The 24,181-nt window shown below is 35.1% G+C and overlaps 1 protein-coding gene across 7 annotated transcripts in view; it reads right to left on the bottom strand.

Moving 5' to 3' along the window:
* The window catches only part of LOC150088264 (ralBP1-associated Eps domain-containing protein 1-like), a 791,977-nt gene that overhangs the window by 398,492 nt on the left and 369,304 nt on the right, over positions 1-24,181 (bottom strand). For 5 of the 7 annotated variants that reach the window (XM_090369416.1, XM_090369413.1, XM_090369418.1 and 2 more), the window contains exon 11: positions 7,390-7,482. The exons of the other annotated variants lie outside the window; for them this stretch is intronic. In XM_090369416.1, coding sequence (XP_090225542.1) covers positions 7,390-7,482 — 93 coding nt within the window. The remainder of the gene's footprint in view (positions 1-7,389; positions 7,483-24,181) is intronic. 7 annotated transcript variants of the gene reach the window in all.

Below are 24,181 nucleotides of genomic sequence, written 5' to 3'. Positions count from 1 at the left end.
CATTTTATTTTTTATTTATATATCTTATTTTATCTTAAAATAAGAATTAAAATATAAATTGGAACTCTTGGAACGGAAAAGAAGAATGGCATGAAGATTTCTAAAAACTGGCAAACAATGACGTTACCTGTTTTGGTGAAAGTAGATAGCAACAGCTACTGTCTTTAAGAAAAAAAAAAGTTTGATCACAAGGAATCAGCGGGACATAAAGTCTTCAGTCATACGGTATGATGAAAAACTATTTAAAAACTCACTTAGTTTGTGTCGCATGTGATGGTGCAGCTGTTATGATGGGTAGTAAAAGTGACATTACGAAACTAATGAAAGAAAAACTCTCTACTTTAATTGTGTGGCATTGGGCTCATCACTGATTAGAACTATCAGATGGTGTTACTATGAAATCCATTGCAAGTATCAACAGATTTAAAGCATTTATTGATAAACTTCATGAAAAAAAAAACTGTATGTTATGTATAAAGCGTCGCCAAAAAAATTGAAGTTCTGTGCAAACTTGCTGGATATTGAACTATTAAAAATTGGCAGAGCGTTAAGAAAATGGGTGGCATCGAGTTTCCTGTCTGTTTCAGTTGTTTGGAATAACTATAAGGAGTTATTTAATCATTTTAAAGAAGCAAAGACTGACTCAGACCAGGACCAAAAGAAAGATGCACAGAAGAAAACTACGACTAGAAACTTTAGTTTAATGTGTGATGCTCTTCAAAAATTATCAGACTTGAGCTAGGTCTTGCAGGAGCATGATATAGATCTGTACAGGGAGAATAAAAAAAAAAAAAAAAATAGAAATTTTTGTACAACTTTTTAAAGAAAGACAAACAGTTCTGGGACAGTATTACAGAAATGCCACCAAAGTTGCTGAAAACCTACGATTTCAAGGAGTTTCACTTCATGGGCCAGATTACAGAAATTAAACTCCAATCGATCCAGAAGCTTTCTTCAGAAGTTTAAAACAATCAGTAGAAAGTAGGCTGCTTGATAGTAAAAATGCTGATTTGGCAGCATTGGCTCTATGTACTTGATAGGAAACACCAAATGTCTCCTGAGATATTAACTCTCAAGAGACATTTGGTGAGAACGAAGTGAGAAAATTGTCAATTTGGCTTCAGTTAAACGAAAGATATACAATTCATGGATTTCAGGAATACCTAATTGAAAAGATGGAAGAATTGATGCATTTAATGAATGCTCTGAGTATGATACCAACTGCATAAAGTGAATGTGAACGAGGATTTTCACATATGAATCTGATTGTCAGCCCAACCAGGGCTTCATTGATGACAAAAACAATTTATTCACTACTATTTCCTAAAATTGTAGGCTACCGCTGACACGCTTTGATCCAGCAAAATATGTCAATTCGTGGCTGCTGCAGAAACATCCTTCAGCAACAGACACAAACAGTAAGAAAAGAAGTTGGCATATTGTGTCGCATGAGAACTTAATAAAAATTTGAAATTTTCTATAAAAACTTTATTATGAAACTCTGCACATTTTACTTATTTTTTTATATACTTGTATAATAAATTTATGCTTAATAAACTGTGTGATAATATACTGTACTTAATTTGTTGTTCTTATTCCAAAAACATTACTACTGAAGTAACAATATCAGGAAATAATTTTTTAGTTTACTTTTCATATCCTTTTAATTTTTCCTGATAGCAAAGAATGAGTACTGGCACCTATTTTTTTTTTTTTTTGTAAAAAACAAAGTACTGCTTTCCAAGCTTGTATTTGCTGAAGCATACAAACCGAGCGCATACAGATTATCAGCTGTGCTGTCAAAGCTTTTACAATTTCGATGCTTTATATTATTTGGTTCAATAAATGGAACAGCCAGACAGAGATTGAATCTAGCTGTTTTTGAGGACTCAGAGATTGTGTGTGTAAATCTACTTTTTGTTTTATCTTTCTTAGAGAACAGAGTACCCAGGGTCCAGTTCATTAGTCTCTATGATTTTCAACATCCATTCAGGCATAGGGTAGCTGTTGCACCTTGCAGATTTCAGTAACTTTTGATTTATTCATCTCCACTGTCTGTTGGAATTGTGATTGGAGTCTGACAGTAAGGAACATGCTAAATTGGCAACAGATGGGTCTGGAAGGAACAACATATCCATTTCAGCTAGTACAGACTGAAAATACTGGGGAACTGTAGTATAGATGCACTTCAAAATGGTTTGAATTTTTTTTTTTTTTTTTTTTTTTGACTACTCTGGGTATAATAATATTAAAATTTACAACTTTGTAAATTTTAATATTATTTTTATTTGTACATTTTTATATTTTTTAAGTAGGCTGGATGGCTTCTCTTACAGTTGAGGCAATGCAGGATACTGTAGCATACAATGATACTGAAAATTACAATCTACAGAAGTTCAAGTCCAATATCAACAAATATCTTCTTTCGTCTTCTGAACCTCCACCCCAAGCACGGCACTAAGTACTATAGGTTCTAATACCTCTCGTGTTTGGGGTTCTCATAAAAAAAAAAAAAAAAAATACCCAGATATGTTATATGTGGGCTGTGCCGGTCACGAGTTTATTAGCTCTGAAAGTGGAAATATGTTATGATCCATTTTTATTCCTTTTGACCTTAGGGAGTTGGACCTGATTGCACAAGATGAGGCAGGGGCAGCTTTGCAACTTTGAGCTACCAAATTACCAAGCAGTTGAAGTTAAGTAAGGTTAGGAATTCTAAATAGAAGGAAAAGGTGACTTCCCTTTTTTGGACTCTGCTTACAACTTGTAAAAACATTTACTGTACCGAACAATAAGTTAAAGAGAGAAAGATATAACTGAAATTTCTCTGTTTAATTTGACTGTTTATCATATATGATATCACTCAGCCACAAGGTCAAAAGCTAAATGAAGTGGAAGATTAAATGAATGAGAACTTTGTAGAGACCCAATACATCATTACCATTAATGATAACGATACTAGTAAAAATGTCAAAGTTTACTGAAAATCTTAGGTTGGGAGGTGGTTAATGACCAGAACTAGACTATTTTGCTTCAAAATGGCAGCTAAGTGCTAACTTCACTATGCCATGTTTTGTATCTGGCAAACAGGAAACCATGAGTATATTAAAATAAATAAATTTTCTGTTTATACTCCGGCATGGCAACCAAGTCAGTAGAGTTTACAATAAATTGTCAATACAAATATTTATCATATTTAGTAGTGAGAGGCTTGAAACCCCGGTCGATTCAAGGAACGCCTAATATGCACTCGGCTACGTCAGGCCTTACACGGGGGTGGGGGGGGGAGGCATTATATGTTGAAGACAAAAATGACTCAAGAATTACAATACAATCAAAAATGGATTTTATCATAATGTATTATAAACAGGCAGGCTGGAAGGTACATAATGTAACTGGATGTTTGGCAAGAGACAGACCAAACTTGGTAACTACACAACTCAGAGAGGACTTGAGGTGTATAAGCAGTGGTGAGCTATAGTGGGCTTGCGAGAGCTCATTGTTATTTTTTTTTGAAAATTTGCGAGCCCATTGTTGAGACTATCATTTATTTTACAAATGAAATCCTGAATGCAATTATTGAGTATCCAGAGCAAACAGGGTTCCAAAATGGAACCCTGTTTGCCAGCCAAAAATGCTGGCAAACAGGGTTCCATTGCCAGCATTTTAATGGCGCAATAGATCAGTTATGTATTTTAAAACTGCTTCATTTTTGAATTAATTACAGTCGGACCTCTGTTTAACGAACTTCTTTAGAGCGAATTTTTTTGATTCCCCTTGGTAATTACCTTTAAAATAGTTTCCGCTGAACAAAGAAAATTTCCATGTAACAAACCGATTAGGAGTGACAACTTTGTATGCATTGTTCTCACCTCTGGCCTTTAAGCAATTTAGGTAATTAGAAAGTGTGAATTAAGGGCGAAGGGGGTTTTCACAGTGTTAGTGGTGTCCATAAAACCTATGCAGTCACATACTGAGAAGTCGCACTCATCAATCTGCTTTCCATAGTCAGTCAGAGGATTAAGAAGATTCCCGACACAGATGATAGCCTTTGGTCAACCGGTGTTGTGGTTCCCCTTTACTCTGACAAACAGGCATATGTTTTTTGGAGAAGTGAGTGAGTGAGTGATCCACGCCTATCAGCAAATTTCTCCTGTTTATGTTTACTTGGTCACGGTAGCTGAATGTTTGTGTGATTCCGACATTTTGTACAGTATTCAAACAACTAGTGCAATAGCAACATAGAAGGGGGGGGAGTTGAGGCAACTAAGATATTATATCAACTTTATGAAGATGAAATATTGGCAGATTTTGACACTTTGCTGAGCTTTTCACAGTGCAGAAAATGTTCTAAAATATAATGGCATACAGGCAATAATTTTAAAAAATTCCCTGACCTTTCCGCATCCTCCGTATTTGGTGGGCACAGGTTCGAACCCCGGTCTAATCAAGAAGCGTGTGCTACGCACTACTGCTCCTGCCCACCTGGCTACGGAGGCACCAAATTACTTCGTGACAGGTTATTAAATGCATTGTTTTATAATTAAAGGATAAGTAATTAATGCAATAGAGTGATTTTAAATCAAATAAAGAAAATGACGATACCACTGAAAGAAATTTTAAACATATGCTACCCGAAATCGTGGAATGTGAAAGAACTTTTGTCTCGGGCGAAAGCCTAATAAGAAATTTGTTTTCTGATAAAATATGAAATAAAAATTAATGATTTTAGAGATTTTGTTGAAGATAGTTTATCTTTAAAATCGAGTGAAATTCCCTTTTCAATTAGGAAAGCCAGAAATATCTTTGAAACCATCGCGATTAGCAGTGGAGCTGAGCTAGCTTTCAGCGTAAATGAATAATATTGTGACAATTAAACACATTGCAGATTATGATGACCATACATCTAAATGCAAAACCATTGCTTCAATTTTGATCCGGATTGTTAGTTCAAATCATTCCTCTGTAATCGTCACTCAGCTATTGAGCAAAGCAGATCGACAACAAATATTAATAAAGAAGTAAATTGGCAATTTTTAGAATAAATTTCTCTTGAATATTTGGGAAATAATTTTTTTTCATTTAATCTGTGATTTTTTGTGTACTTTTTCTAGAAAGTTTGTAATATTTGTTTTTATATTGTGGAATGATTTGTGATAGTTTTTATGTTATTTGTTATATGGGAAATATTTCGTGTTATTTTTTATTCGCAATATTAAAATTTTATCATGAAAAATATGTATCCATTATATTTCCCTAGTTGTTAAAAAAAAGACAAATAAAAAAGTTGCACGTGCGGAGATGGTTTATGAGAAACATCCTTCGCGTTTCTTTTAGGTATTTTGATTTGTATATATTGATTACGAAATAAAAGCGTTTTTTTATTGTAAATATTTTATTGATCATTCAGAGATTTTCATAATTTCTAGAAAACAAGATACAATGGATTTATGATAACTAAAGTAAGAGATGTATACTTGCAAGTGCAACGTATCTAAATATCTCTGTAAAATAGCCCTGATTGATGTACCGATGTTGTAGTTGAAGCGACATATGCAGCTGTTAGGGGAACCTAACAATGGAATGTAACGAAAATCGGAGATGAAAAAAGAAATTGTTGACAAATATTTGTATTGCTGCAATCATACTTACTGCAGTAGTAACTTCAGGAAGCATGATTGTGAAGTCATACTATTCAAAAATTCTAAAAATTTAGAACTCCAGACCTGTCATATCCAGTTATCATTGTAAGGCGAGGCATGACAACCAAGTTTTTAAGTTTTTTTTTTTTTTTTTTAGGTAGACCTAGGAACATTTTACACATTCGCTTATACGCTTGGTTAATGGAGGTAATAAACCACATCTGTCCACCCCCAAAATCCACCCCTGACTCGAGATATAATACTGGTCACGAAAAATGTGTCACGTGCTCCAATCACACTACTAGTAGTGCAAGCGCGGGAAACGCTTCTGGTGGAAGCCGGGATGACGTCACTTCCATGATCAATCAAATTTACTGGGTAGAAAGTCGGAAAAACTGCGAGCCCATTGTTAAAATATTCACAGCTCACCACTTGTATAAGGCACTAAATAGGATAACTAAAATGACTATGGGAGATATATTGCTGTTAGCAAGTAAGACAAGAATAAGGGTGCACAAATATAAAATATTAGGAGTTATAGAAGACTGGATCTGATGAAATTTATCTTTGGACAATGTTATAGATTTTTGGAATAAATTACCTCCAAAGTTAGCTAAAGCAGAAAAATTGGTAAAGTTCAAGTGAACAGAAATATTTTATTTGTTGAAAGACAATAATTTATTTTATTCATGATTCTTTCATCTTTATTCATTCACAGTTTTTTTTTTATGGCAGATGTGTATATAAAGTTTTTTTTTTTGCTTCATTTGATCACTCTAACACTAATATTATGCAAGGTTTGATCAAAAAATTTGGTGAATGATTTTGTAATTCTTGAACACACAACAGAGTCTAAAAGATTCAAAGCAGGTCTTACAATATCTTTTGAGCACGCACAAACCAAATTTTAACTTGTTACATGCCATCTAGCAGAAAGCTAATTTTAGAAAAATACATGTTTTTCTCATTCGGTTTGTGCACTTAAGTGATAAAATTTGAAATTTTGCAGTTGTGAGCAACATTCCTATCACACCATGCCCAACCTTATTCACCTGATTTCGCAGCATGTGACATTTGGTTATTTGCAAAATTAAAACAGGACACAAAAGGAAAATGATTTAAGTTGATTTAAGAAATATAGCCAAGCATGACAGTTCACCTAAAAGAATTCAGAATGGGATGGGTGTGTGGTTACAGGAGATTATAATAAAGAATATTAACTATGTAAGCATGAATAGAATTAATATTTTGCAACATTCACCAAACTTTTTTTTTATTCTATCCTTGTATTTTGATTACTTTCTGTAGCCTATGAAGGTGCAACAATTACTGTCTTTGTGAAGTGTAAAATACTTTATAATATTTGCGTCAACTTTTATGTAAAAATTAGTCACTCTATCACAAACAATAGTAAATGAGCTAACAAGACAATAAACGAGTAATACACACTGATGCACAAGCTTTCATTTATACTTAGTGCACATTGGTGGCATTACACAAATTCAAAAAATATTCCAGTGTCTGTAATTGCATAAAAATACTAGTTCATTCTGCTTCCAAGAATACACAATTAGAAACTCCAAGAGTTAAAAAGTCTGTCCAAATACACAACTTAGCATTATGCTGATTTATATAAAATATTCTTTTAGAGAAATATCAGCAAAGTTAAAAGATAAACGGAACAAAAGAAAAGAATGAAATGCTAAAACAACGAATTCTAAGTCAAATCAGGTAAAAAAGCATTAACCTGTTCTACTGAAGCTGCAGAGAAGTCAAAGTTCACAGGCTTCATCCCAGGTGAGGACATGCAACTTGTAGGAGAATCGTTGAACTTTGTCCACTAAAAAATACATTTAACTCTTGACAATTCTGCTAGCTGATAAAAGCTTAAAAAAATCAATGAATAGGTAAATTCTGGTTTTGCATCCTTTCCACAAGATTATATATAGTGAATAAAAGCCCATCAAGAAAAGAAAAATCACACTTTGCAGTGTATGACAGATTTCACTAAGTTTTGAAATATTAAAATGACAAGTAAATGCCAAACAAAATAACTAGATCATAAAAAGTACTTAGAAGTAGCACAGATCAACCAGTGATAAAATTAATTCAGAAAAAAATTAAATCAATTAATGGTTTTTTTTTTTTTTTTTTTTTTCAAAAGTTAGGTGATGAAAATACATTGCATTGGTCAGTTCTAAACATTTTTGAATTACCATATGGGACAGTTTTTCCATTGTCTGGTTTAACGCGACATATAACAAACTTGATTGTGCTAGTCAATAAGTGATACCATTAAAAACTTAATCATTGTGCTATTTCAAGATACTCTCAAAGTCGTTATAAAATTTATTAGGTTGCATTTAATAATAACTCCACTCCATAACATATATATTATTAATAAGATTAATGATATTATCAATTACACCGAGATTTAGGAATGTTACCCCACATTGATACAGTAATCGAATTATATGATTTTTTATTCAAGATCAATTAAACTAATAAGGTTTTCTTTTCAAAGTTGTGAAAATAAATTGTATTGGTTAATTAATAAACATTTTTGATTTCCTGCATAAAGAGGTTCTTTCTATCCTCTGATTTAAAGGAATATAAAAAAATAAATAAATAAACCTTGATTACATGTAAATAAAATTTGATTAATATGTGATGCTATAAGTAACTTAATCATTGAACTACTTTATTTAAATATACAAAGTAGGATCCAAAGGTTCCAGGATTAAAATTTTATTCAAACTAATATAATATTTACATATAATTACACATCAAATTTTTCAAAATAATGCTTTGATTATTTACTTATTTTTTCCATCAGTCATATAACTGCAAAAAAAACCTTCAAACTCGGTCCAAACTCATAAATGAGTCATGTTCCTAGGCCTTCTTAAGTTTAAACAAGTTAAACAATTTTTCCATAAGAAATAACTTAATTAGCAGTAGTTGCATACCTAAGCTAATGTTCAAAAACTATTCATCTACAAAGTACTGTTTATTTTAACTTGTAAATAATATTAAAGAGCCCATCAGGACTTCATGTAGTAAAACTTAATACATCATGCAAATAAAGTATAAAAAACAATCAAGATCACAATGAAAGGTGACAATTCCTGATAATATTTGGAATGTACTTTTATTGTATCAGGATGATTTTATTTATAACAACAGAACTAATAACAACAGAAGCTGTCTCAGAGGCCTCCTCTTGAAGTTCTAAGGTTCTTCTAAAATTGAAGTTCTAATGCTCATAGAACAGCATGATCCACACACTGCAAAGTGCGTAGCAGTGACATATCAGATTCTTTGGCTTGTCATGGGAAAGTTATTTTGAGAAAAAGAAGGCAAATGAGTGAAGTTCTTTGAATTCCCACTTTACCAGCATGACTCATTTGCCTTCTTTTTCTCAAAATAACTTTCCCATGACAAGCCAAATAATCTGATATGTCACTGCTACACTTTGCAGAGTGTGGATCCTGCTGTTCTATGAGCCTTAGAACTTCAGTTTTATTGAACATCTCTGCCAATATACTGGTAGTGATTTTTTTTTTTTTTTTTGAGTTTTAAGTGCTTTCTCTGAAATTTCTTTGTCTGCTTGCACCTTCTCCCCCCCCTATGCTCACCCCAACCTTTAAAGTTCATTTAAATTCTCATTACACAGATCCACACTATGGAAACCCAGATCATCACAAATGCATCAACTGTATACAGGTAATTCTCGACTTTACAAGTTAATTCATTCCTAGCACGCGTGCTCGTAAAGCAGGCATTTATTTCCCATAGACATAAGCTTAAAAATAGGGGTTATGTTCTCAACAATGAAATTAGTTTATGTTTAAACAATGATTGATTTATCCAAAGAAATGAAAACGTAGCCTGTAAAATCAAGCAAATTATAATAATAGAGAAATTATTTACGACTTACAAATGTTAAAGAATGTTTACTCTTCATCATCATTGACTCGGCACTCGTTGGTTTGTTGCAAGAGGAGTTTTCTTCGTCAGAAATGTTTCAAGAGGCATTTATTTCCAAGATAATCTTCTCTTTTAATTATAAATTTCATGATTGTATGCTTAAGCATTTTGTAATGGCACACATAACTTGCACACATAATTTGCGTGGAGTAACAAGTTCATGAAGCTTAAAAAAAAGGAATGAAGAGAAGATTCTGAAAATTTATTTATGTTTTTTATACGATTGAAGATTTCAGTAAAGGGGAAACACATTTCACCATAATAACATTAAAAACCATACAATTCCAGCTATCGGTATTTTCGCAAATGCAATAACATCGAGTTTACTACCCATTTATAATTGATTGCACTAACAGAAAAGCCCAATAATCCGGTAGGTGCAAATTGTTTTTATTGTTTTATGGTCGTGACATCCAGAAATGTGCTTTAGAAAAATCACAAAGGCGTTTAAAATTGATTCTTATAACGGAACATATGATAACGATGAAAGTGTAGTGCATTTTAATGATTTTCATTGGTAACTAATACAATTTACAAACCACGCTCACGATATTTTATATGGCCTTAAGGTCACGTTCGTGATCTTAAAAATGATATTTTAGAGAGATAAATAGCTTAGTTATACAGTGAAAATTTCAACTTCCGAGATCTTGAAATGAATTACCAAAAAACAATGTGTTATTGGGTTCACATTTACGATATTTTAATGATACGATGGTGTCTCTGGAACTGATTAATATCGTAAAGTGGAGTACACTGTATTGTATAGCTACGCACGTGGTGGTTTGAAATGCGGTATTTACGAATGTTTAACATTCATTTTTTTGCAATTAATGTTCATATTTTCAATTTTGTTGATACCTGACGCTTGTGGGGAAAAAAAACAAACTTGGAAACCCGGGAACGTGTAAAGCGAGAACTGCCTGAATGCAACTACTTTTTCATCTCTTTAAATCAAGCAAAATCACTGACAAATGTTGAATGCAGTTTTCCCATAAAGAATTCACGGTTGCATTTTTCATCATGTGTGAGCCGTGTTTAACACTGAGGGTTAAGCCATAAATGCTAAATTCCTTACAGTTTTAAAGAATGATTTTTTTTTTTTTTTCAGTAGATGATAATGCCTGAGAGAACGTTCTGCAAGTTTAGGACCTTCTCACAGTTATATTATATTATATTATTATTAACCATATAGTGCAAGAAAGCCTGAGGCTTATGCTGCACAGCCAAAAAAAAAAAAAAAAAATTCTGAATTACCCTGAGAGAGAGAGAGAGAGAGAGAGAGAGAGAATGAAAGTCAGAAGTAGAAGGGAAGGGAATCACCAAGAAAGAGAAGAATGATCATATCTAGCTCAGGTTGTTAAAGTACACATTTTGATTCATAGGTTGTAACATGGAGTTTGTGTTAGGAGGAAGAAACACAACTTAATGAAAATCATCTAAATGTGTTGCAGACACAAGAGCATTTCCCATAACTGTTAAAATTTTAAAAGTAATCTTTTTCTTTGCACAATTAATCATGAATTGGCACAAAGTATTTCTAGAAACTATTTTACAAGAATTTCATAACTCACCCAACCTTTTTTTTTTTTTTATCATACATCCAAATCACTAGCAAACGTAACAGTGAAATTACCTGCAGCATTACTAAATTAGGCATGCTTTTCTCATCACTGGATATACTAGTTCTTTCATTTTTCATCTCCTGTTTCATCGATACCGGATGTTTTATAAGAATTACGCTCCCTTCTTCCCAATTTCGGCAAAATTCTGATGCTGCTTTTGCTTTTTTACCAGACTGGCTGCACTACATATTATTTTTATGAAGGAGTTTAATTATGCATGGGTAATGCAGACAACATTTCTACTACCAAGGTAGCTTTAATTATATCTCATTGTGAATACCTTCACAACAAGTTGCCATGGTATTGCTACCTTGAACAAGTAATGCTTCGCCTACAGAGAAGACTATTGTTACTTATTCTCGGCAGATAACCACCACCCGGATGGCACCGTTTCGAAGCTTATTGGCTTCTCATAGGTTGGTGGGAAGGTACCCTGTCATTGCAATAGTGACAACCCAGTTAGGAAGTATAACTCCACAATATGAGAGATGCCTGATGGTGTGCATGGTTTAATCTAAAAGATATTTCTTTTACCAATGCATAGTTAAACTCCTTCTTACTCTTAGGCATTTAGCCAAGAAATGTCTTTTAGATTAAACCACCCACACCATCAGGCATCTCTCATATTGTGGAGTTATACTTCCTAACTGGGTTGTCACTATTGCAACAACAGGAAACCTGCCCACTAGGGCTTACAATACCGAGATTCTGGGATCCCGGTAATTTTTTTTTTCAGGATTTGAAATACCAATATTGATACAAAAATACCAGTTTTTCAGTACTAATTTAAAAAATAATTGTTTATGATTTATTCACATAAAGTTATAAAACTGACAACAATAAATCATTAATATTACAGAATGTGTAACAGAGGGATTGTTATACACAATACAAATGCAAAGGAAACCTGAAAAGTCATGCAACTAAGACATAAAATCTTACAAATATATTTCTCTTAGTAAGAAATATTTAGTGTGGAAGTAAAGCACTAAAGGAATAATGAAAACATCATTACGGAAATATTTCCATTAGTGGGAATAGGTCTGGTAGGGCACTTAAGGAATATGGTAAACAATGGCATGGCAGGTGCGGAAGGGTTAAAATTAAAAGCATCTGAACAACAGTTTATTGCATCTATTATACCACTACTTGAGGATGCAAAACTTACTGCATTTTGGGAAAGGGCGTCGGTATGGAGCAGTTAAAATGTATTGTCAGCATTGATCTAGAGGTAAAAGATGAAAGAGTTTCGCTGTGTGGGAAAAACAGAATGTTTTTCCCACACAGCGGGAAGGGAAAAACAGAATGTTTGGTGGGAAAAACAGAATGTTTTTCCCACCAAAGGAAGAAGAGTAAGTTTAAAGAATAACACCATGATTGGGTCAGGTTTAAATTAGATAGGCAAATGAAATTAGATTAGATACGTAAATGAAAAGGAAATAAATAAGGTTCTCACACCAAAAGAGTGGGTTGTGGTTACTGTTCGGAGGGGTTGCAGACTTGCAGTGGTAGTTCTGGGAGTGTCCCACTATATAGTGAAGAGTTCCGCCTAGCATGTTCCTGTGCTAGAAGTTAATTCGGAAGCTGAGTAACAAGCCAGTCAGATAGTGGCCTGACTTCTACTACTGCTGTGGTAATTTCCTTCAGTATTAACAGAGAACTGTTCCTGAAATAAGACAGTATTGGAAGAGCTATATGGCAGAATTCAGCTAAGAAGAAAGACTTCACTCACTCCAGGGAAGGAATCCATACAAAGGAATCCCACTGTGAAAGAGAAGGAAGGTAAGTCCCCTTAACTGTGTTGTATTGAAAAGGGTGCTTAGATAAAACTATAATTATTTTAAAATAAGGATGAAGTTGAAGAAATTAAAAGAAATTTACAGAAATGTTTAGTATTGAGTTGGGTTATTGGTTGAAGTTGTAAAGAAAATTGATATTTCTAAATTGAGAGAGAGAGAGAGAGATGGAATTGTTAGTATCAAGTCAGCTTATGGATTGCTGTTGTGAAGAGAATTGATATTGCTGATTAAAAGAAATATGAGGAAGTGATTAAGATTGAATCAGTTTAGTGTTTGCAGCTGGAGAGAGAGAGAGAGAGAGAGAGAGAGAGAGAGAGAGAGAGAGAGAGAGAGAGGGAGAGAGAGAGAGAGTTGATATTGTTAATTGAGAGAAATTTTAGGGAAATGATAGCATGTATTAACAGATTAAATGAGAAAAATTAACAGATTAGATGTAAATGAATACCAATTATGTATATACTTGTGAGTAGTTAGTTTTGTATGAAAAACGACTTTTGTTTTATTGTGTCATTGGGCATGAGGAACTATGGGAAAATTCCTCAGCTCCTGCAAATTCTGATTTTTTAACGCAGTCAGGTAGCTTGTGGGCCTTAGTGCTTGAGGGGAGGTGCTGTACGAAAATCATAATAATGGCCACTGAAGGAAATAATAAGGTACAGGGAAATAAAAATTAATAAATATATAACCCACATCTTAGATTTGGTTTCCTCACCAAGCTTAAACATCAATCCCTTTCTTTCTTTAATATGGATAGTGCCATAAAAAGTCAAAAAGAAATTAAGATTTTTTGAAGATGAGGGAATAGGGGAAGGGGGGGGGTTTAAACTGCAACTCATCTATGACTATCTGAGTACAATAGCACCAACCAGCACAGAATCCAAAAGGACGTTTTCTTCTGCTAATTAAACCAAAATTAGATCCAGTTTAAATGATAACAATATTGATTGCTTATGTTTCTTAAGAGCTCATTTTATTCGGAGAGGTAGTGCGGATGCTTAGACAACCAAATTTGCAGTTTGAATATGTATATTTTTTTTGTTTTTAGAATAACTGAATGTTTAACAATTTTTTATTAGAATATTTATTATTGTAATAAAAATTTGATTTAAAACATGAATTTAAGTAATTACTTGTATTTTTTCTTACTTTATTGCACCTAATTGTCATCAAAATTTATTGAGAAAAAAAGTTTCTTTTCTTTTCTTTTTTTTTTTTTTTGGAATACTGGTATCCTGGTTTCATAAATTAAAAATCCCGAAATACCGGTATTAAGATTTTAACTGGTATTGTGAACCCTACTGCCCACCCACTGATGAGAAGACAATAAGCTTTGAAACAGTGCCATCTGGGTGGTGGGATCTGCCAAGAATAAGCAATAGTCTTCCCCATAGGTGAAGTATTACTTATTCGAGATAGTGCAATACCATGGCAACTCGTTGTGAAGGTATTCACAATATGAGATATAATTAAAATGATGCATTAAAGCTACCTTTGTAGTAGAAATGATGTGTGTGTGCATTACCCGTGCATAGATAAACTCTTTCATACTCTTAGGCCAAGAAATATCTTTTATTTTTATGTTTATGCACACACAGTTCATCTGCCTTTATATGAGAAAGCTTTCTGCTTTCATGCAGGCACAAAGCTTTCTCTTGAACGAGGCACAGGCTTAGAGGAAAGCATTTTGATTCTGTTCCTCGATTCACATTACAGAGTAATATGAATTTTCATTTGTTTAACAATAGCATTTTTCTTCTCTTTTTTCATAATTATTACAGACCTCTTCCAAAATTTTTTCTTTGTCTTTAATAAAAGTTCCAGTAGCAAAGTGATTAAGACAAAGAGCATTTACAATGAATGATAGAGTTTTACTTTTTGTGCCTTTTCTCAACCCACTTTCATTTCAAAAGCTGACTTTTTTTTTTTTTTTTTAAAATGTCTGATACACCCTTGTGATACTTCCTTTTTTCAGCTATTTTTAACGACTACTGGCACCCACAATAAAAATCTCACAGTAAAAGTTTGATGTTAATGTAAACATACCAGCATGAAATGAGCAAGAGAATCACTGTATTCCGAACACTTAAGTCTCTCTTCCCACAACACTAGTGAACGAACTCATTCACTAATGTTTTGTAAGGAGTGCATTAATTTTCTCACCATGAAATGCCTTATATACAAAGGGGATAATCACCACCTCCTTATTCCTGCTAGCAAAATTCCTGTATATCACTGACAAGACCCCATGAACTACTCTTGCAGCTTGTCTGCACTGCTCGGAAAACTTCATATCTGACTACATAATTATCCCCCAGGTCTCTTTCATTCTCCACTACCCTGAATGAAACACCACACAGTTGGTACATTTTCTCAGGGATTACTGCTACCCATATGCAGTACTTTGCATTTGTCAATGTTAAACTTCAATTGCCACTTCTCAGCCCATATGCCCAACTTTTCCAAATCCTGTTTATGTAGCATATTGTCATTAACAACCCTACCAACGTTTGTATCATCTGCAAACTTCAACATTAAACGTGATATTCTTTCATCAATATCATTGATAAATATACAAAACAACAATGGGCCCAACACCGAACCCTTGGGGATTAGGACCATTGTTGTTTTGTTTATTTATCAATGAAATTTATATGACTCAACAATCATTTCTACAGTCTGAGGCAGTCCATGTAGCATAGGTAGCGAGTATGGCAAAATTCAAAATGGAATTGGATAATTATCATGTGGGAATGGGAAGAAAGTCTCTTTAAAATAAAAAGTCTCTTTTTATTTTATTTTATTTATTATTATTTTATTTTTAGTTGATGCAAAAATTTTTATTTTCTTGCATCATTCGGCCTTACTAGCTCAAAATTATTTACTGGTAATAATAGATAAAAATAAACCCTGAAATACTAGACTTTCAATATTACAAAACAAAATAAAGTTTTCTTATTTGATGAGACTCTTTTTTTTTTTTTTATTATTATTATTTTTTTTAAATTTAGTCCTGGAACTTCTTGATCCTCCCTTGCATTTTCCATGCTGACCCACATAATTTATTAAGCTGCATTAAAGAATAAACTGTAGAATTTGCCACAAATGAGATAAATGTTACTATTTATCAGCAAAACCAATAATGAGCAGGATCTGATCTTGAGGTACCTTATGTAAATACTGGTATGAATGCATACTGCAAACATACCAGTATAAGTTGAATTTAATTTATATTTTAAAACTCATGTAATTAGAGCCATGTATCTAAAACTGACCAATGATCTATCAATAAAATAAATCACAAAGTTAACAGAACTGAAGTATCATTTGAAGAAATTATATATATAAAAAAATTTTTTTTTAATTGCAAGCTTCATTTAACATATGAAATGCTTTAAGTTCAGACATTCATAATAAACCTGGACTTTCATTGAAAGAGAGCAGCTTTTATTACAATTGCATAATATATAACAAAAAAAGCAGAATTTTATGAAATGCATTATCTTTTCCTACTTCAAAAAGTAGTTGAAATTATCCACATAGTTGATTAAGTAATAACTTTCAAAATTTTCAAAATGACTTCTGACATTTGTGTAAAGGGTTTTTGTAATTTAAAAAAAAAAGCTAAATTCCTGCTGTGTAGGAAAGATATATAAAAAAATTTACAGGTTCAAAAAAATTAAAGACAAATTTAAAGTTTATCACCACATTAAAAAACACTAAATTCAGTAAAAAGCAAAATAAATTTTAATATTTAAATTTTTATTTTTTATTTTATCAAGCAATAAGAACATTATAATAGATTCAATGTGTGCATTTTGCACTTAGTGACCACCATTTGAACAAATGGAGTAAAAATGTCATGGCAACGGTGAAATTTCTTTCATGGTGTTATATTTTAATGACTGCAAATCAAACTTCAGAACATATAAATATGTACATTATTTTTTAACAGAGGCAAATATATACTCAAAACATATATACACATCCATACACATACATAACCAACCAAACCATTAATTTTTCAGCACATACTAACACTAGTTATATTGAAAGCATGAATTTTCAAATTGACTATACAGTACAACTAACCATTTTCTACCTCTTGAAAGAATACAACTTGAAAACTAGTTTCTGGAAGAACATGATGCTCATCAACAAAATAAATTGAGAGCTGCAGCTTGCTTACCTGACATGTAAAATGGCTTAATAAACAATGACATTTGGCAGCAGAGTCTACGCTTAGCAGGGATAAGATTTCTCATCTCTGAAGGAAGAGGTTGTAGTGATAACAGATAAATCAGCCTTTCAAACAAGCAATTTACAGACATAAAACTCAAGACTCTACCTACTTTAGTGACAAATTCAGTTTTAGATTATAATTTCGGTGTATAAAGTATTTTTAGAAAATCTTCCTTTACTATGCTTCACAGTGCACTGCATTAAAGAAAACTGAAAAACAACAAATCCATTGTGAACTTAATGACAGACGAATAATGATTTTTTTTTTTCTCCACTTAATGAAAGGAAAAACCGATTTGCCTCATGTATCATTATTGAAAAAAAAAAAAAAAAAAAAGTGCTCCACGAAAAACAATGTCATTATGACATTTTTTTAATTTACATGTCTTTCAAAATTCAACGATTTCTACAAGGTATGCACCAATTAATATATTAAAGTGCCCATTATTTCACATATTAAATTTTCTTAATCTGGTGATTAGGCTATTATTAGCATTGGCCTATGATGCAAAGAGGCTCAAGACTTTTTGCTTGATAATAATAGTAATAATAATAAAAATAAATATCATCATCATCATGCGAGCATACTATGAAATATGCCAAGCTAGAGACCAATCTGATAATGTACAGGTCAAGACTATATCAAATGGTTATTGTTATTTGTTTTTTTTTAGGAGCATTAGCAACTAAGGTCATATTGCTCAGGGGACATGCGGTGGTCATTTCCTGACCTTTCCACATCCTCCGTATTTGTTGGTCATGGGCTCGAACCCCGGTCTAATCAAGAAGTGTGTGCTATGCACTGCTGCTCCTGCCCACCTGGCTACGGAGGCGCCTATCAAATGGTTGGAATGATTCCTAACCATTCAGGTCAGCAAAGGTAACAGTGAATAGCAGACCAGAAAAGGTCCACTGTCAAGAAGAACCTAACAGCTCCTGCAAACTTGGGAAAAATCAAGCAGGACTTGTGCGATCAACTACAAAGAACGAAGAATGGGGACAACATGGAACCAGAGGAGGAAAAGCAGGAAGAAATACAACCCAGAGCAGCTGAAGTGGAAAGAGATGAGGTCATGATATTCAGAACCGAAGACAAGTGGAAGAAGGCCCTAACAGAATTCGAAGAATTGGACCCCTCAAAGACCCATGTGATACCGAAGCAAGAGGCCCAATAGAATCGTGTGGAGAGTCACAGACCACTTCAATTGGCAAATAATATCATAGTACCATTACAATAATGGTGCAACACTGGAAGCTATCCACACAGCCCAATTCTGTGCTGTCATAGCAGCCACTAGGATTAACCCCTAGCATTGTCGCTGTTTTTGGATTATTGCATCAGGCAATCATGTAACCATTCATTGCCTGCAATAAAGATATTAAAAATGTAAAAGAAACAAAGAACCAGCAACAGAAGAACCAAAAAAAAATATATATATATATATAAGCAAAAATAGAAGAATTAAGAGTCAAAATAGGCCAATTGACTTAGTACCAACAGGAAAATGGGGTAACAGGAGTAAGAAATTAATTGGAAAAGTGAAGAGCATCCCCAAGAGAGAGAGAGAGACCACCCACAGCAAACACGAGACCAAAAATCAGAGAATAGGAGAATACTTAGACACACTAATGCATAACCTCCTCACACTCAGCGAGAGACTACGACAATACATAGAGAGCTCCCAGAGGAAAATAAGCAACCGAATTTTCAATGAAAACCAAAGAGCCTTCTAAAGGAGCCTTGTAGAAGGAGGAAAGACAAAAATGGACTACCCAAGCAGATGACAATCGAGGAATTCTGGGGCAACATATGAAGCAGTGCTGTAAGACTTAACAACTCAGCCCCCTTGAGGGAACCAGAATGGAAGAAAACTAAGGACACAGAGGAGATGAGATAGTGGGCAATTTGGATGGAAGAAGTACAACAGTCGATCAGGAACTTCCACAACTGGACCTCAGCAATAGATAAGGTCCACAGTTCACTTGCATACTTGTGCAAGTGAGCAATACCATCACAGACTTAGTTGCAGGGCAGAGCAGTTCAACCAAATGATAAGGCACCAAGAGACAATCCCAGAGTTTCTCACTCAAGGAATCGCATATCTCAAGGCTAAAGACCAAGATACAAGAAACCCGGCAAAATACATGCCAATTACCTGCCTCTCAATGAGGTACAAGATTCTGACCAGCTGCATAACCAAGAAGATATCAGACCACTTTGAGAGCCAGAACATAATGGCCGAACAGCAGAAAGGATGCAAGGAGCAATTAACCGTAGATGCAGCATTGAGCAAGCCTACAAGAAGTGCCACAACCTGTACACTGCCTACATCGATTACAGCAAGGCCTTTGACTCTGTGTCCCATAGCTGGCTAGTAAAGATGCTGAAAATCTACAAAGTCATTCCAAACAGTGACAAACTTCTCAGAAGCAATTATAGCAAAATGGAGTACCACCATCAAGATTGAGAACATCACAACCAGACCGATTCCTATCAGGAGAGGAATCTTTCAGGGAGATGCCCTGAGCCCACTGTGGTTCTGTCTAGTACTCAACCCACTATCCACCATGCTCAACAACAGCAAGTATGGATATAACCTCAAAGAAGGAAGGAAAATCCTGTACACCCTCTCTCTCTCACCTGATGTACACAGATGATATCAAGCTCTATGTGGAAATCGAGAAAGAGAAAGAGATTGAAGCCATGACGGGGGAGAGACCAACAAATACCTAGGGATGATGCAGGCTCAGCAGTCAGAGCACATGGAAATCAAGGCCTGCCTGACTGAAAAATACCATCACAGACTCAGAAGCCTGCTGAAGTCAAACAGATTGGACTAACACTGAGCTGGAGGATATCACGAGAAAGACAAGGACAATGATGACCAAGAGCTGCCAACATCACCCGAAGTCAGCTGTGAAAGAGAGAGAGAGAGAGATTGACAATAGCTCGGAAAGAGCCTGATAAACTTCATCGAGCAACACAAAACGGTGATAGCAAACTAGAAGGATTACATCCAGAAAAACACAGCAGGATTCTACCAGGCCTTAAGGAAGACAAGCGGCATATCCAACTCAACCTAAGCGAAAATTCCCCCCACCCAGACAGCACATAAGAAGCTGAAAAGATGGGCAAAGAAGACATTCCAAGCAGACACTACAATGACCTCTATATTAAGGTCACATAGATAAAATGGCTTCCAATGCATGGCTCATGAGCAGGATGCTCTTTCCCAACACTGAAGGATTCATGTTCGCACATCCAGGACCAGGTTATCAACACCAGCAACTATAGAAAATACGAGATCATGCTACCTGGCCTCAAAAATGATCCAACACATCACCACAGGATGCAAGGTGATCACACACACACACACACACACACAGAGTACACTCGCAGACACGATCAGGTAGCCAAGATAATATATCAGATGCTAGCGAGGAAATACCAACTGATCAAAGAAAGTGTTCTGTATTACAAGTATGAACACCAGGCAGTACTAGAGACCAAGCAGTACCCAATGTTGGCAACCTCCAGAAGACCTCAACCCACAAGCTGTACTGGAACAGTGCCATAATAAAGGACATGACAATCTTGCACATCAGACCGGATATAACCCTTGTCGACAAGAAGGAAAAGGCTACCTATCTGATTGACTTAGCGGTGCCCAAAACTGGAAAACTCCAGAAAACCTACGAGGGAAAAATCAGGAAGTACACAAACCTAAGATCAAAGAGATGTGGCAATATGCAACAAGTAACAACCATTTTGAACAGCGTGTAACCACAAGTATCGTACCAAAGACCGTACATAACAGCCTAGCAGCAATAGGTCTCCCAGAGAACACCTAAAAGGAGTTCCAGAAATCGCAATCCTGAGCACATGTAGGATAGTCAGAGAGTTCTTCGACCAACAGTAACACCAGACATAACAACAATCCTGTGCACTTCGTAGCAATACCCATCATGGAGTGGAATCCCCCAATCAGGGAGAAATAATATAAGAGCAACAATAATAATCTTGCAATGGTGGGTCCCAATAGGGACCCAATGGCTAAATGGTCAAAAAAACAACAGAACATAACACTACACAACAAACCACTCCCCACGTACTTTTTAAATCTCTGGCCTCCACAGAGTTCTGTGTCACACGTGCAAAGAATAGAACATGGAGATGGGAGAAACCGCTGGTGCTGTCAGACAACTAACACACACTTATGTCCCAGTCACAAACAAAGCAAAGCATTTGTGTAGCCCCAGGGGTTTCCCACATCTACGTGTTGTATTCTTTGTACATGTGACACAGGCCAACCAACCATGTTCTTCATTATTAATATCTTCAAGTACTCATATGTTTCTTTCAAATGGAGAGTGAGCTATTACTGGAATTGACCGATAGTTATTTCCATTTCGGAGCAACCTCCTTTGAGACTCTTCTTTGATGAGTTAATAAAAAGTCTCTGTTGTGCAGGACTGTAATTCGCATATTCTTAAATATTTCATTAAGTCATTACTGCAAAAAATCATAGAATCATTTTAAGAAAAGTGGGAGACTAGTTCTTGTTCTCTGTATCTTATGTCTATGGGAAAAACATCCCATGTGCTAGAAGATTTTTTGACTTAAGCGTAGAACCAAAGTGTTCTGCAGATTCTTTTGGTAAATTTCAATCTCTTACCAGATAATTCAGTTGAGCAATCAAGATATGGACTCAATGTCTCCAGGTGTGTAGACTTCAGTTTTCATTTTCAGAAGCTTCACTTTCAGCACTCTCTGCTGCTACATTCACCAATATAAGTGCAGGTAATCCCCATGTGGGACTGGTCTAATAGCAGATGGAACATTAGGATACAAAATGCCCTTCTTACTTTTTGCATTGTATCCCTCCCTACATTAACTAAGATTTATTTTGATTTATTTAGATATTGTTGGATTATTTTGTTATAGGTTTTCCTGTAACAGTTTGATTTTTATAATATTATAGATATCATTTTTTAAAGTTAATTTTCATTGATATTTAGCTAATTTTATAATGGTAGTTATGAGATCTGCCTTAAACACGTCACAGGATATTGTGACTCACACGGAAATAGCTGATGGCGATTTACGGGTGAGTCATGATTTAATCCGTTGCGGAACCTGTGGAATGTTTTCCAAGTCGACCTAGTGACTAATCATAGCTCACCTGGGGATTCTTTTCTTTGTGATCGGTGTAAGGGGTGCACCGATCTTAAATTACAATTTGGTACACTGATGGAACAATTTGAGTCACTGAAAAAACGGGTGCTTGCCCTCGAGAATAATGCATCTGGGAGCTCGTCAGGGACTCAAGAATCCACCAATCTACCAAGTGATGCACACCCGATTCGGGCCTCAAAACAGAAAAACCAAGTGCAAACTACTCTGGTTAAAAAGGACATTGTTTTATTAGGAGACTCCATTGTCAGGGAAACGGGGAATATTTTTTGTAATAAGGATAGGTGGAGTAGACCAGGGTATGTCTGCCGGGAGCAACTATTAATGATGTCACCAACAGATTGTCAGATTTTAAGGGGGGTAGAGAAAATATTATTTTTTTACCCCCCCCCCTTTCCTGTATTTGTTGGAAAAATACAGGACCATGCTGAGGAAATGCCGCGAGCTAGGCCACAATGTCTATGTGTCTGCAATTCTGCCCAGACACGATAGGAGGAATTATATGTTAAAAGCCTTGTGGATTAACTCAAGACTTGAAGGATTCTGCAAGGCTTTAGAGGGGAAATTTCTATCAGCATGGCCCACACTTGTATGTAGAAGGAATTTGTTTTGTAGATACGGGATGCACTTAAACAAAGGTGGTGCAAAAGTTTTTGCCAGTATTATTGAGGATACCTTAAAGGTTCAGGGAAACTGCTAGTGAGGGGGGATGTGGGTAATACTGACATGCATTTATCTGATAATATTGGTCAAAGTAACTCATGCACATTACTCAAGAATTCTTATGTTACCCCAACTGGACATATTATCTGGATGTTCTGGGGACAGAAACGTTTCAAGTGAGCAGGTAGCTAATGCCAGGGAAGAGAGCCTAAAAGACTTCAAGGGTTGTGTTAGGGTTGTTAAATATACAAGAACAGTAAGTCTTAATTGTTTATATAGTAATGTTAGAAGTGTCGTCAATAAAATGAGCGAATTCGAACTGCTGGTTAAAACAAGTAATGCGAACATAATAGGGCTTACGGAGACATGATGTCACCCAGAAATAGGGGATGATGAGTTTCAGTACGGCTTGTATAATGTATTTAGGAAGGATAGGGTAGATAGAAGGGGTGGTGGGGCAATGCTTCTTATCAGAAGCAGCCCGAGTGCGACGATAGCTTTCCTGGATTCAGACATTTCACATGCTAGTATAGAATCTGTATGGTGTGAGATGTTTGTTTTGTTTGTTATTTAGTTTTTAGGAGCATCAGCAACTAAGGCCATATTGCTCTAGGAATATGCGGTGGTCATTCCCTGACCTTTCCGCATCCTCCATATTTGGTGGTGATGGGCTTGAACCCCGGTCTAATCAAGAAGCATGTGTTACGCACTGCTGCTCCTTCCCACCTGGCTACGGAGGCGCCTGGTGTGAGATAGTTGGAAACAAAGGTATAATGCGCGTAGAAGTAATCTACAGACCAGGTGATTGTGTTGTAATTTTTGTTATTTTGGTTTTTTTAGGAGCATTAGCAACTAAGGCCATATTGCTCCAGGATATGCAGTGGTCATTTCCTGACCTTTCTGCATCCTCCATATTTGGTGGTCACGGGTTTGAACCCCGGTCTAATCAAAAACCATGTGTTATGCACTGCTGCTCCTGCCCACCTGGCTATGGAGGTACCAGGTGATTGTGAAGATTATGACGAAAGC

This window comes from Mastigoproctus giganteus, chromosome 3, assembly GCF_048544385.1.
Source record: "Mastigoproctus giganteus isolate SK-2022 chromosome 3, ASM4854438v1, whole genome shotgun sequence".
In the NCBI taxonomy this organism is placed as follows: domain Eukaryota; kingdom Metazoa; phylum Arthropoda; class Arachnida; order Uropygi; family Thelyphonidae; genus Mastigoproctus; species Mastigoproctus giganteus.
The sequence above is the reverse complement of the archived record's forward strand: the minus strand, read 5'-3'. Positions and strand labels throughout refer to the sequence as shown.